Genomic DNA, 12,626 nt, shown 5'->3' on the forward strand with positions numbered 1-12,626 from the left:
CCCTTAACCTTCTTACGAGCTTTTTTTTTTCTCGTGTCTTATATAATATATTATTTTTCTCTTTACTGTGTAACATGTTCTCTCATTATATTTGTAAAAACATCAACTGGATGTATGTACTATTTTTTATATTTTGTATTCTTATATAACAACTGTTGTTTTTCCTTAATAAATAAAAATAAAAAATAAAAATATTTATACAACTTTTATTTTTCAAATCCCGTGGATAATTTCCACTTGAAGATTACAAAAATACATCATCATAAGATTGATTTATTATCAGACGCACAATCGATTTAAAAACATCTATACCCTTAAAACTCTCTTCTGTTCCCTAGTTCGCCCGCACCTAGAGTATTCCTCTCTTATCTGGTCTCCAACATATGATGTTTACATAAAAAATATTTAATCAGTTTAACATCAATTTTTAAGAAAGATAGGCTGGAGGCTAGGCTTATCCAGATACCAATATACGTATAATGAGTTAGAAACTAGCTTAAATATATCTTCTCTTCAAGACCGTCGAAATACATTCGATCTTCTAGTCCTATTTAAAATTCTCAACTCACTCTTTGATGCGCCTGAACTACTGAGCTCAATAAAATTAAATATCCCAACTAGAAACCTCAGACAAAACTCGGTCTTTCATACCGATAACCAAATAATCAACTGTGGTTTTCATTCCCCTATGCCCAGAATTCTTGGGTCTGCCAACAAACATGCCAGTCTTGATTTCTTTGATAACAAGTTGTCGTCTTTCATACGATCACCGATTCAAATTCAATTATAATCACCTCTCTCCCGCTTCCACTCCCACCAAGTCTACTATATACCATTATGTCTTTCTACTTTTTTTATAATAACGTATAAATACGTCCATAAAAATACTCGTTGGGCGCACATATAAATAAATAAATAAGATATATAAGATAGTAAGATGAGAGATAAGTATATAAGATAAGAGAGATATATTATGTAAATTCTTGTATTTTATGTAGACTCGTGTTCCACCACAGCCACATAAGAGTTAATTATAATTGTTATTTAAGTATAAAGGTTAAATTGCGCAAAGCCAATTTTAATTTATTTAATTTTCATAAACCAACGATTCTCATATAAATATCAATAAAATTCCTGGGTTAAGTTTTCATTTTTTGTTTCAATTAAACAAGGAGCATTTTTGTCTTAGTAAGGAAGATCGTTTACAAGATTTTAAACATAAATTGAAACAAGTACTTGTAGGTAGTATCAGGAAAATGTTGGCCTCGTGTGTAATGGTCAGCGCGTTTGCCTACTATGCAAGAGATCTCGGGTTTGTTTCCCGACCTGTTTGAAATGAAATATTTACTTCAAATAATGTTTTCACAACAGAAAATTTCACAGTTCCTGGACTGGTACCTGAAGTGTAAGACTGATCATCTTACCGTCATGTTACAAAAGTGATCAAGATACGCTGCGATTGGAGTATCAATACAGTCCCCAATGCACCATTAGGCGTGGACAGGGAATGATGATGATCAGAAAAAAACCTTACAAATATGACGTTTAAGCTGCTAGACTTTGGAATTATCTACCTCTTCATATTAACAATGCACTTTCTCTAGCCACCTTCATGAAATGCCTGAAAAATTATTCTGTATCCCCAGAATCCCGAACTCCCTGAATTTTTAGTGTTTTTTTTTTAAATAAATATATTTTTCCCTTTTATTTTCTTGGTTCATGTTTTTCTCTCTTCCAAAACTCACTATCTAATTTCACATTCCTCATCATTTAATATGTATATAACATAAAGTTTTTAAAAAAAAGTTAATATGGGCAAGCCTTACTTCTTAATTGAAAACAGCTGTTTGTTTTCATTAATTAGGTTATTTTTATTTTCTGTATGTATTTTAATTTTATATATATTTATGTTTTTTTAGTATAAAGTTTCGACCAACTCTTCTTTTGAGCAGTCTGTTTTTTGGTTAGCTGGAAGATATTGCTTTTAACAAATAAGTCCGCCAAAGTACTAATTCTTTGTACTTGAAGTTTTAAATAAATAAAATAAATGTGCCTATTTGGCAAAAAAAGGATTCTCGGTCATAATTTTTCCATTGACATTTGAAATTTTTACACAAGAATACCATTATGCTTTTTGTTGTGATACCTTGAAGCAATTGAAAACGATGGTTTATTTCGCCATTTTAATTGCGAAACGCGTTTTAATTAAACACATAAATATACCAAAATATAAGCCCTTCGTTAAGAAACTCATGTGCTTTGTACTGTAAAATTGTGTTATTTACTTATGAATTACACAGCGACTATAACTGTTAATTAACTTCTCAACAGTAGCAGTTAAGCCAAATTTGCAACACGTAGAGAAATTATGTTAAACAGACAACAAAATTATTAACTTTTATCCATTAGCATTCTCTTGAATACATTATACAAAAGTGATAAATGAAATGATATTTAATTTAAGAAAATGGAATATTTAAATTTATTTCAACACAGAGGGAAAATATTTTTGAGCAGGGAATATGGAAGTCTAGGCATCTACAGGGCTTATGACCTGTCATTGGTTGGTTTAAGTGGCCATTTTACACACTGTGTAACATTCACCATTCTGCCCATGTTTTAACATCCACATTTCCTCAACTCTTCCATCTGTAGACTTTTATGAAGTAAAAGAGCTGAAACCTTTATCACGTTGGTGAGATTCATCCGGCTGAACCAAATCACCTGCTAGGTAACGCCTGAAAACAATTTTCCAATTTATATACTTCTTTTTTTACCAGGTAGTAATTCAACAATGTTTTAGTATGTCCAAATGCTTGTAGACTGGCTGGATTTCCTCCCCAGGGAGTTATTTATATTTATTTCAACAGAGAGGGAGACTAGGTTGCTAAAATAATTTTGCGTCTTAAAATAATTTCATGTTGCAAAATTATTTTTTTAAACTCAATGAGATTATGACGGCCTTTTTAATGTAATGGACTCTTGCCTCCCATACGGTAGGTTACGGGTTTGATTCCTAGTGAGATCGTTAAAATAAAATAGGAAAGTTTTTTTTGGTGCGAAACAATATAAGTGTTTTGATTGGATAAAGTCAAGAAAAACTATCACTTGAATATTTTTGGTAGTGATAGCTTTTAATACGTTTCTATAAATAGTGTTAAAAAATTATGTTTTATGTTTCAAATATGTTTCCTTACTATGTATATTGTATTATGTTTATTGATATTATAAATCGTCAAAGCAAAAAAAAATATATGCCGTCCCAAATGGGTTTTTTAAAACTTCTGGGAATAAAAAAGGTTATAATAGTGTTTTATCATTTTAATTAAATGAAAAACAAGTTTTATTTTTTCTTACTCACTTTTAAAAGTAACATTATGTTATCCGATTCATCTTGTTATGCATTATGAAATCATTGCAGAACATCATTTTACTCGTTTTTTTATTCATCACTAATTTTCTAGACCCACTTTCTAAGACACAGAATCAGTGCCGGAATGATTTCTGTCATCAAGAATCTTATCCAACATTTTATTCAATTCAGTGCCATTTTCATAAAAAATATTACTGTGTTGAAAAAATGTCGAAAACATATAAACAATATCTCGAAAGAGTCTCAAAATGACTTTAATTCAAGGTCGGTTTTTGCAGTCGCGGAGATATTAATATTTTTTCTAACATTATTAAATATAAATATTTATTCTTTTTCAATACTCGAACTTTAGAAAAATACCTTAGAGTGTAATGAATTGAAATTGCTTCTTTGTTAAAATAATTGGGATTCTTTACTTCTTTTTAAAAAACATTTTTTTAATATGCAAAAAATTACGATGGAAAGGGTATTATTTTTAGGATAAATTCTGTATATTGGTTTTTAATACGCATATTTTTTATTACTTAAAAACGGAAGGTTTCACTCCCTATGGAACAAGCATCACATGTTATATTACATTTCCTCGCGTCTACGCGATGTTTGTTAGAAGCTCACTCGGCGGGCATGACTTGTGACGTCAAAGTGACGTGACGTCAACCGCAAGCGGTTTTATATGTGCTCGTTTTCAAACCTAAAAATTACTTATGATAATTGTTTTTTATACATTGATAGTTAGATCATTAAAATTGCAAAAATCCGCTCTTAATATTGAATGTATTTCAAACGTTATTCTCGATTTGTAAAAATATCCTGTTGTTGCGTTTTAGGCAAAATTGCCAAGATAAGTTGCATGAAAAAAATATGATAAAATAACACAATCGTCCTTATCATATTCATATTTATATATTTAGATATTATATTATATTATATTATGTATATATATATATATATATTTATTTACATTTTAAAGATTCACTTAATAATCTATCTTCCGCACGTTCTTAGAACTTCCTCCATTCACTCGGGGTGGGCAAAGCTATTTCCACTGTTGATAAAGGTAGTTCGCTGAACCTTAACGAATTAAACTTGCATTTTTCTACCCCTCCGGTGGTGATTGACGAAGCTTTAAAACGCTCTTTGTTACATGATATGAATAATACACAAAATTCTAATGTCCCTCAATTTCGTTTCTCCGTCGTCAATGAATCAGAAGTATCGCGCATTCTGCTTTCTATCAAAACTAAATCCTTCGGCAGCGATGAATTGAGTTTGTCGATAATTCATATGACTTTGCCTTTTACTTTATCTATCATATTATTAATTTTTCCCTCACATCTGGTTACTTTCCAACCCAATGGAAATCGGCATTCGTTATTCCACTTCCTAAAAATGGCTCCCCAGCATCCAAAAAAGATTATAGACCCATCTCCATTTTGCCTATCTTTTCCAAAGTTATTGAACGAATAGCTTACAAACAAATTAACTGTTATCTGACACTTCATAATCAACTTGATCCTCTGCAATCTAGTTTTCGGGCTGGACACAGCACTACTACCGTCTTAGTTAAAATAACTGATGACATTAGACAAGCAATGAATGATAAACGTCTAACGCTTTTGGTCCTACTTGATTTTAGTAGTGCTTTTAATTCTGTTGATTTTGACCTGCTTCTCGCTAGACTTAAGTCCTTAAATCTATCTTCATCCGTGATAAATTGGTTTTCAACATATTTACGTGGCCGTCGCCAATGCGTTAAAATGGCAGATGTCTTTTCAGATTGGATTGATCTTACCGCCGGTGTGCCACAAGGGGGGGTACTTTCTCCACTTTTATTTTCCCTTTTTATCAATCCAATAACAAAAAACCTCCCCTGTTTGTACCATTTATATGCCGATGATTTGCAATTGTATATTCATTTCGAGCCCGTCGACACTGTTGAAACACATAGAGTAATGTCACTTGCACTCGACCATATCTCTTCGTGGACAAAAAAACATGGACTTCTCATAAATCCAACAAAAACCCAAATTGTACTTGTTGGTAGTAAACAAATGTATTCAAAAGTGAATTTTTCCACACTTCCTCTTTTCAAAATAGATGGTACAGAAATTCCATTCATGACTTCAGTCAAAAACTTAGGTATTATCATTCATAAGCATTTAGAGTGGCACGATCAGGTTAACGAAGTTAGTCGTAAACTTTATAGCAGTTTGCACTCACTTAAAAGATTACAGAATTTCTTGCCAATTAATGTTAAGCAAACATTAGTCCAGAGCTTACTTCTTCCACTCCTTGACTACGCGGATGTATGTTATCCAGATGCTAACTCTGAATTGCTTGATAAGTTAGAACGATTGCAGAATATTTGTATTCGTTATATCTTTAATCTTCGCAAATTTGACCACATAACCGAGTATCGCACGCAACTACACTGGCTCAGTATCAGGCATAGAAGAAACATTCACATTCTATCACTTCTTCACAATATTTTAAATAATCCCACCTCGCCTGTTTATCTGAGAGAGCTCATCCAACCTCTTTCACAACACGGACTATCTCTTCGTTCTAGTAACGAGAGAACCCTTTTAATACCCTGTCATCGCTCTAATTTTGCCTCCTCTTTCACAGTAGTAGCCGCTCGATTGTGGAATAATCTACCCACTAATGTAAGAGACGCCCCTTCTTTATTTACATATAAGTCGAGATTGAAATGTCACTATCTAAATATTTAAATTGTTACTTTATCCTTCTTCTTTCCTTCCCATCCCCTCTCCTCTCTTCATAGTAAAGTGTTATTTATTTTTTATACATATATTTATTTTTGTTAATCTTTGCTTTTAATTTTTGTATAAAATTGTAAGATTCAATATGTCCATGTATTTATAATTTTCTCAAACTGAACGGTTTGGGTAGGTAGGAAGAAATTGCCTTAAGGCAATATGCCCGCCCTTATATGTATATTTATTGTATATGTTTATAAAGTGTCAATAAAATAAAAAGAAATAAAAATAAATATATTTAGATACAATAGATCCTAAGTAATGTACAGACGAAAAATTTTCAATAATATTTGTCAATCTAATAAGTCACTACGAACGTGTGAATATTTCATTAGATATCATATCTTCTGCTAACTAATCTGGTATCTGGTAGTTTGTATATAGTAAAACAGCAATCCATTCATAATAATAATAAACATAAAAATAAATATTTACATATTTCACATCTCAATTTTATGTACGTACTCACACTTAAATTCTAGCCAAGCTAGTTATTTGTCTTCAAGATCATCATCTAAAGCATTTTTATTGCAATAAAGTATTTTAAACATAAATATTTTTCTAGGTTTCCACGAAGCTATTGGGGAAGCCATAGCACTATCAGTTTCCAGCCCTCGTCACCTACAGACCTTGGGGTTGGTTCAGAAGTCCATTAACGACCTGGCACATGAAACCAACTACTTGTTCGCCATGGCAATGGATAAGGTGGCATTTTTACCCTTTGCCCTTACTATGGACAAGTGGAGATGGGACGTCTTCTCCAAGGATGTCAGAAAGGAGCAATACAATTGTCACTGGTGGAGGCTCAGGTAAGAACCATATTTTCTTAAAATAAAGAATATTTTCATAAAAAATAACTTTTACAGTGATCTAAATAATATATTATAAGGTCTGAAAACATTTAGAAATCCTTTGATTGATTTAAATGATTAGATAAATTCTTTTGAATGATGAACATTCAATAGAAACCAATTATTTGTCATCAGGTGTAATGTCAAAACTTCACTAGCAATTACTTTTATTCTTTATCACTTAAACCATCCAAGTGATTTTCACGCATTAATATTTGAAATACGGTTTTATAAAATTTTGAGAAACAATGAAGGTATCCAGAAATTAATACCTTTTAAATATTTTTGATGTTTCCAGAGAACAATACAGCGGTATCAAGCCACCAGTTCTACGATCTGAAATGGACTTCGATCCTGGCTCCAAGTACCATGTGCCTGCTAATATCCCCTACATTCGGTAAGTCCAAAAGCTTTATGATGTTGTTTAGGGATTAAAATTGTAATAACTGTTTTTCTGTAACTTAATACTTTTATTCACAAGGCACGAAAAATAATAGTATGCCTCGCATACATCCTTCTTCAGTCTAATAAAAACACAGTGAGAAATATTTGGATAAACTTAAAACGAGTTAAATAACAAGATCAGTTGGAAATCAATAGTGGTGGCTCTCTTCTTCGTGTCCACCTTCGTAGCCTCCTTCTTGTCCTCCTTCCTGTCCTCCTTCCTGTCCTCCTTCGTGTCCTTCGTAGCCTCCTTCGTATCCTCCTTCGTATCCACCACCGTTTTCTTCACCTCCTTGGTAGTGACCCGATTGTTCTTCCTTTTCGTGAACTGGGTAGGGGACTTTCACTTCATACGGAACTTTCTTTTCCACGGTATATGGGACATGCTTCACTACAGTGTAAGGCACTGGCCTATCGTAGGGCACCTTCACGGCAACGGGGACTTTCTTCTCGACTGGGTAATGCACAATCTTCTCGACTGGGTAGGGTTCGGGATATGGAACCTTCACTTCATATGGTACTGGTTTGTCAACATGCACAGGCACTGGCCTGTCAACATGTACCTTGACTGGGTATGGGACTTTCTTTTCTACCGGGTATGGGACTGGTTTGTCCACGTGGACTGGCACTGGTTTGTCAACATGTACAGGGACAGGTCTGTCAACATGAACTTCCACCGGGTAATGGACGATCTTCTCCACCGGGTAGGGTGCTGGAACATGGACTGGGACTTTCACAGGGTATGGGACGTGTTTGGTAACAGGGTATGGAGCGGGAACTGGGACCTTGACTGGATAAGGGACGTTCTTGGTTACGGGATAAGGTTGGGGTATGTACACCTTTACTGGGTAGGGCCTATCAACGTTAACCTTGACGGGGTATGGGACGTGCTTAGTAACAGGGTATGGCTTGGGGATGTGGACCGGTACTTTGACTATTTCCTTGACGGGGTAAGGAATATGTTTTAAGACGGGGTAAGGATGAGGCACTGGAACCTTAACGGCTACTGGCACGTGCTTGGTTACAGGAACGTGAACGTGTTTCTCCACCGGTACGGGAATATGAATTTTCTTAAGGACTGTTAAGGTTTTTTCTTCCTCTACATGAGGCTGTGGGTGGTGATGATGCTCACCACCCCCGAAGTCGGAGTATCCTCCGCCATGACCGAATCCTCCATAGCCGAAGTTGTGGACTCCTCTTTTGTCTTGCTTCTTGTCAACGGCGGCTTCGGCCTCCTTGGCTGGTGCTGCGGGCTGACTGGCCTCTTTAGGCTCCTCTCCGCCCACCGCCATGGCGGCCAAACACGCCAAGACGAAGAAGCTCTGCGGAAACCATAAAAATCATCGTTAATTCAACATTAATCAGACTGTTTACTTAACTAATTATTGACTCAAACTCTGAGTACTCTTGGAGAGTTATGTAAAATTTACATAAATATATTCATTAAGATTCCAGTACAAGTGGAAACTATCGGAACAATATAACTTCCTTATTTGTCCCTCATTATATTGCGCGTGCCTTTGTTATATGCAATTTACTCTGCACTTTCAATTGTTGTGTGAATTGTTTCACAGAAAGTGACTTAAAATGCGATTGATTGATACTATAAATCGCGTGATATGGAAATCTACATATTACGTCGTAATTAAGATATCGCGGCTTGTTTGGTGTTGGATTTCTTTTCCGAAGTGTGGTCAATCCTAACTTGGGTTGTTGACTTCTCGAGTGCTGGTAGAGAAATCGAAAACAAATTAACCCATCGGAAACAGATTCATTTCACTTTTTTACGGAAATTACGAGCACACTTGCATTGTAAAGACGCGTTGCGTTGAATTATTTATTCAATTCACTGGCAATTATTTTTAATAGTTCTTATGTACATTAATTTTACGTTATACTTTTGAAAAGAACGAACGATAAATTAATTTAAACCTCACGTTTAAGAAACAAAATAATGTTTTTAAAAATATATTTTACGAATAAAAATGTAACTAATATTATGTTATTTTTTCAATTGTTTTTATTTTATATTTTCGGTACAAAGATAATTTGCATATTTTATATATAAAATGAGCTAAATCTAATGAAACTGTTATCACTTACATTGAACAGTTTGAAAATAATACGTTATCATCATTCTTTTAACGCAGTGGTCGATAAACTCATTAGTCAAAAGAGCCAAATATCAGCAGTACAAAAATTTTAATTTCTTTTGAGAGCCAAATTTATTTTCGTTTTAAACTGTGTAGAGAAGATCTCGGTATTTACTCTCTATTTTAAGTAAAAATGTATTAAATTGGCGACGATGAAGTGATAAGCGTTATTAGTAATAATTTACTAGAGAAGCCTTTTAGCTCTATCGCATGGAACAAAATCATTCCAAATTTTGGTTTGATTTTTAGTTTAACGACGAGGGTAACGGACGGTTTCAGTTTGCGCTTGAAATTCTCGACACGAGTAACAACCAATCACAACTTATCTTGATCATTTTTGTTACATAAAGGTAAGGTGATCAGTCTTACGCTTCAGGTACCAGTCTAGGGACTATGAAATATGCTAGTGTGAAAACTTCCTTTTTAAAATATTTCGTTTCAACTATGTCGGGAATCAAATCCGAGACCTCTCGCATGGTTGGCGAATGCACTGACCATTACACCATGAGGCCGACATTTATTTCTGTAATTTGTATTTTTTTCCGTATGGGCGACTCTAGCCAGTGGCGTGTTATTACTGTAAGGTTTAGCAACAATAATTGTGTTGACAATCTTGTTCACCAAATCCATAACATTGAAAATTTCTTCAGGAACGTTCTTTGCTCAAAGTGCTTCCAATAATTACGCAATAGTAAACGAGTACATTATGATTAACTTGTCTTGAAAATAGAAACAAAACCTTTCTCACTTCGGTCATACTTTCAGCCCATATGTCAAAAATGAACCACTTTATCTATGTTTTTTCTCTATGGATTTAATCAGAGGATTTACAATTTTCTCAAAACTCAAAACAGTCATAGTCCTAGAAGTACTTTTTTAGGACCTATAGACGAAATAAATCTAACGAAAAGCGAAACTTGCTCACTGTGACCCGCACTCGAGTGGCTAAAGAGTGGCATGTGGCTCGTGAGCCGCGATTTGCCGACCACTACCGCACGTAATAGCGCACGATATTTTTTTACCTCAAGGAAATATCATCAGTGTTACGCTTTAGACCAGTCCAGGGAAAACAAAATATTACGATGTTAACCATGTCGAGAGTCTAACCTGAAACCTCGTGCGTGGTAGGCAAACACGCTGATCATAAGACCATGATGCGGACGAAGATAAAATAGTAAAATATAAATAGAAGGTAATTTTTCTTAAAATTTTTGGAATACAAATAGATTACGAGTAATAATATAAATTGATTTAAAAAATTCTATCTAGTGGTATCAAACAAAAGTACAATTTTTATTATTTTCCTTTACATGTTGTTTCAGGGCCACACTGCAAAACTTCAGAAAAACTTTTTAAAGAAAATTTTTGAAAAAATCCTAATACTTTTTTTTGCAAAAACCGAGTTTTTAAATGAAAAAAAAAGTTATTATAATTTGAAAACCAGTGATATGGTATTCTATTATCTTTCCCTACTCCTACAGAGAAACGGCATGATGGTCGCTTATTTGTCTGTTTTTGAAAATGGTGGCAATTCTTAAAGTCTCGGACTAATTCTTACACCTAGCCCAACCCCTCTCCTACCCAGCGGCTTCCCTATTCCGCGTTCAATGCGTATCGCTCCGTTGATCAAATACGTTTTTAACCACAATTTTTAAGGAAAGGAATTTTTTAAAAGTACATCGTAAAATATGTTTTCCTGAAGTTTCGCGGTATGGCATTGAAAACCGCGTATCGCTATATGGAATTGTTATTATTTTCGTAAGTTTAATTAAAAATGTATGCTTCCACTTTCCATTACCTTATATTCCAATTTAACACGGGGCATTTGGTGTAATGGAGTTTGGAGAATACGGTATTATTTTATTTAATATTATGCACCTAGTATTTTTATGCAAAAATATATATTCTTGTATTTTTCCTTTTTTTTATATTTTTCTTTTATCATTCAATCTGATCTAAAAAAAGTTTACTTTTCCCATATCCTTCATTAAGATAATTCCTTTTATTTTTTCGGTTCGGAACAAAACATGAGAACATATTGACGTTGGTATTTTTTACAATACTTTTATTAACTGATTTATTTTAAACCGTTTTACAGATTGAAAATCCCCAATGTCAGGAAAATAATTTACAACGACTTTTCACCGCCACCGGAATGAAAAAAAAGGAAAAACGTTGGAAAGTAGATTAGTAAAGATAATAGGGAAATATCACTTTTTTATTACAATTTAAAAATAATAAGGGTCTATGAAATACTGTCGAGTAAAAAAAAATTCTTGTTACTTATAAGTAGTGTGAAAATATTTTTATATTTATAGTTATGAATTCTCGCGAAAACGGTAATTGCATTATTGGCCACGCCCCTAATACGTCACGACTCATGTTAATTTTGAACTTTGTTTGTAACCGTTTATTTTTTTATGGAACATCGTCACAAATCTTGACGTCACAATTATGCCAAAAATGTCGCGTTTTTTTTTGGGATTTTTTTAAATATATTTTTTTTAAAGTTATGAATGAAAACATTTCTCCAAAATGTCTGTATTGATTTTGAAAATACGATTTATTTTTCTAAATCCATTTCACATATTTTTATCGGTATTCGTAGTATGTGATATTTCCCCATTGTACACACAGTCACACTTCACGATGTATTCACAAAACAATCGCTTTTTCTTACCAGCAATCTCATTGTTTCGCTTATGAAGAGAACGGTAAGCAATAAGCTACTGATACGAATAGCCAAGTCTCAGTTCTTTATATATCAACCACCTTCTCCGCCATTCCTTTCCGAGAAGCACGCATCAAACGGCGACCAATCAGATCCGCTGATGGCGGAGGCGCGAAAACCTGCCAAACGCTCACCCATCTTTCTCCCGCACTCCTGCTACCTCTGCAGCCAAAAAGAGATGAATGTTTACGACAAAACACCGTCTGAAAAAACAAACTTCCCATCCCTCTACAAAAAGGCAAGACGAAATCAAAAGTTCGAAGACATTGTATGGAAATGAGCTAGTTTTTGCGG

The 12,626-nt window shown here is 34.0% G+C and overlaps 2 protein-coding genes across 2 annotated transcripts in view; one reads left to right on the plus strand and one right to left on the minus strand.

The window, feature by feature from the left end:
- Nucleotides 1-12,626, plus strand: part of Ance-3 (angiotensin-converting enzyme Ance-3) — a 308,103-nt gene that overhangs the window by 89,167 nt on the left and 206,310 nt on the right. The window contains exons 8-9 of the mRNA XM_088243387.1: nucleotides 6,719-6,962; nucleotides 7,303-7,401. Of these exons, the coding sequence (XP_088099513.1) occupies nucleotides 6,719-6,962; nucleotides 7,303-7,401 (343 nt within the window). The remainder of the gene's footprint in view (nucleotides 1-6,718; nucleotides 6,963-7,302; nucleotides 7,402-12,626) is intronic.
- LOC148283704 (uncharacterized) lies at nucleotides 7,454-12,329 on the minus strand. The gene is made up of 2 exons (XM_088243389.1): nucleotides 12,282-12,329; nucleotides 7,454-8,770 (listed from the first exon to the last, which is right to left on the minus strand). Exons 1-2 carry the CDS (start codon nucleotides 12,291-12,293, stop codon nucleotides 7,598-7,600), a joined length of 1,185 nt encoding a protein of 394 aa, XP_088099515.1. The 5' UTR covers nucleotides 12,294-12,329; the 3' UTR covers nucleotides 7,454-7,597.

Source organism: Micrasema longulum, unplaced genomic scaffold, assembly GCF_059751315.1.
Source record: "Micrasema longulum isolate JH-2025_06_02 unplaced genomic scaffold, ASM5975131v1 h1tg000210l, whole genome shotgun sequence".
Classification (NCBI taxonomy): domain Eukaryota; kingdom Metazoa; phylum Arthropoda; class Insecta; order Trichoptera; family Brachycentridae; genus Micrasema; species Micrasema longulum.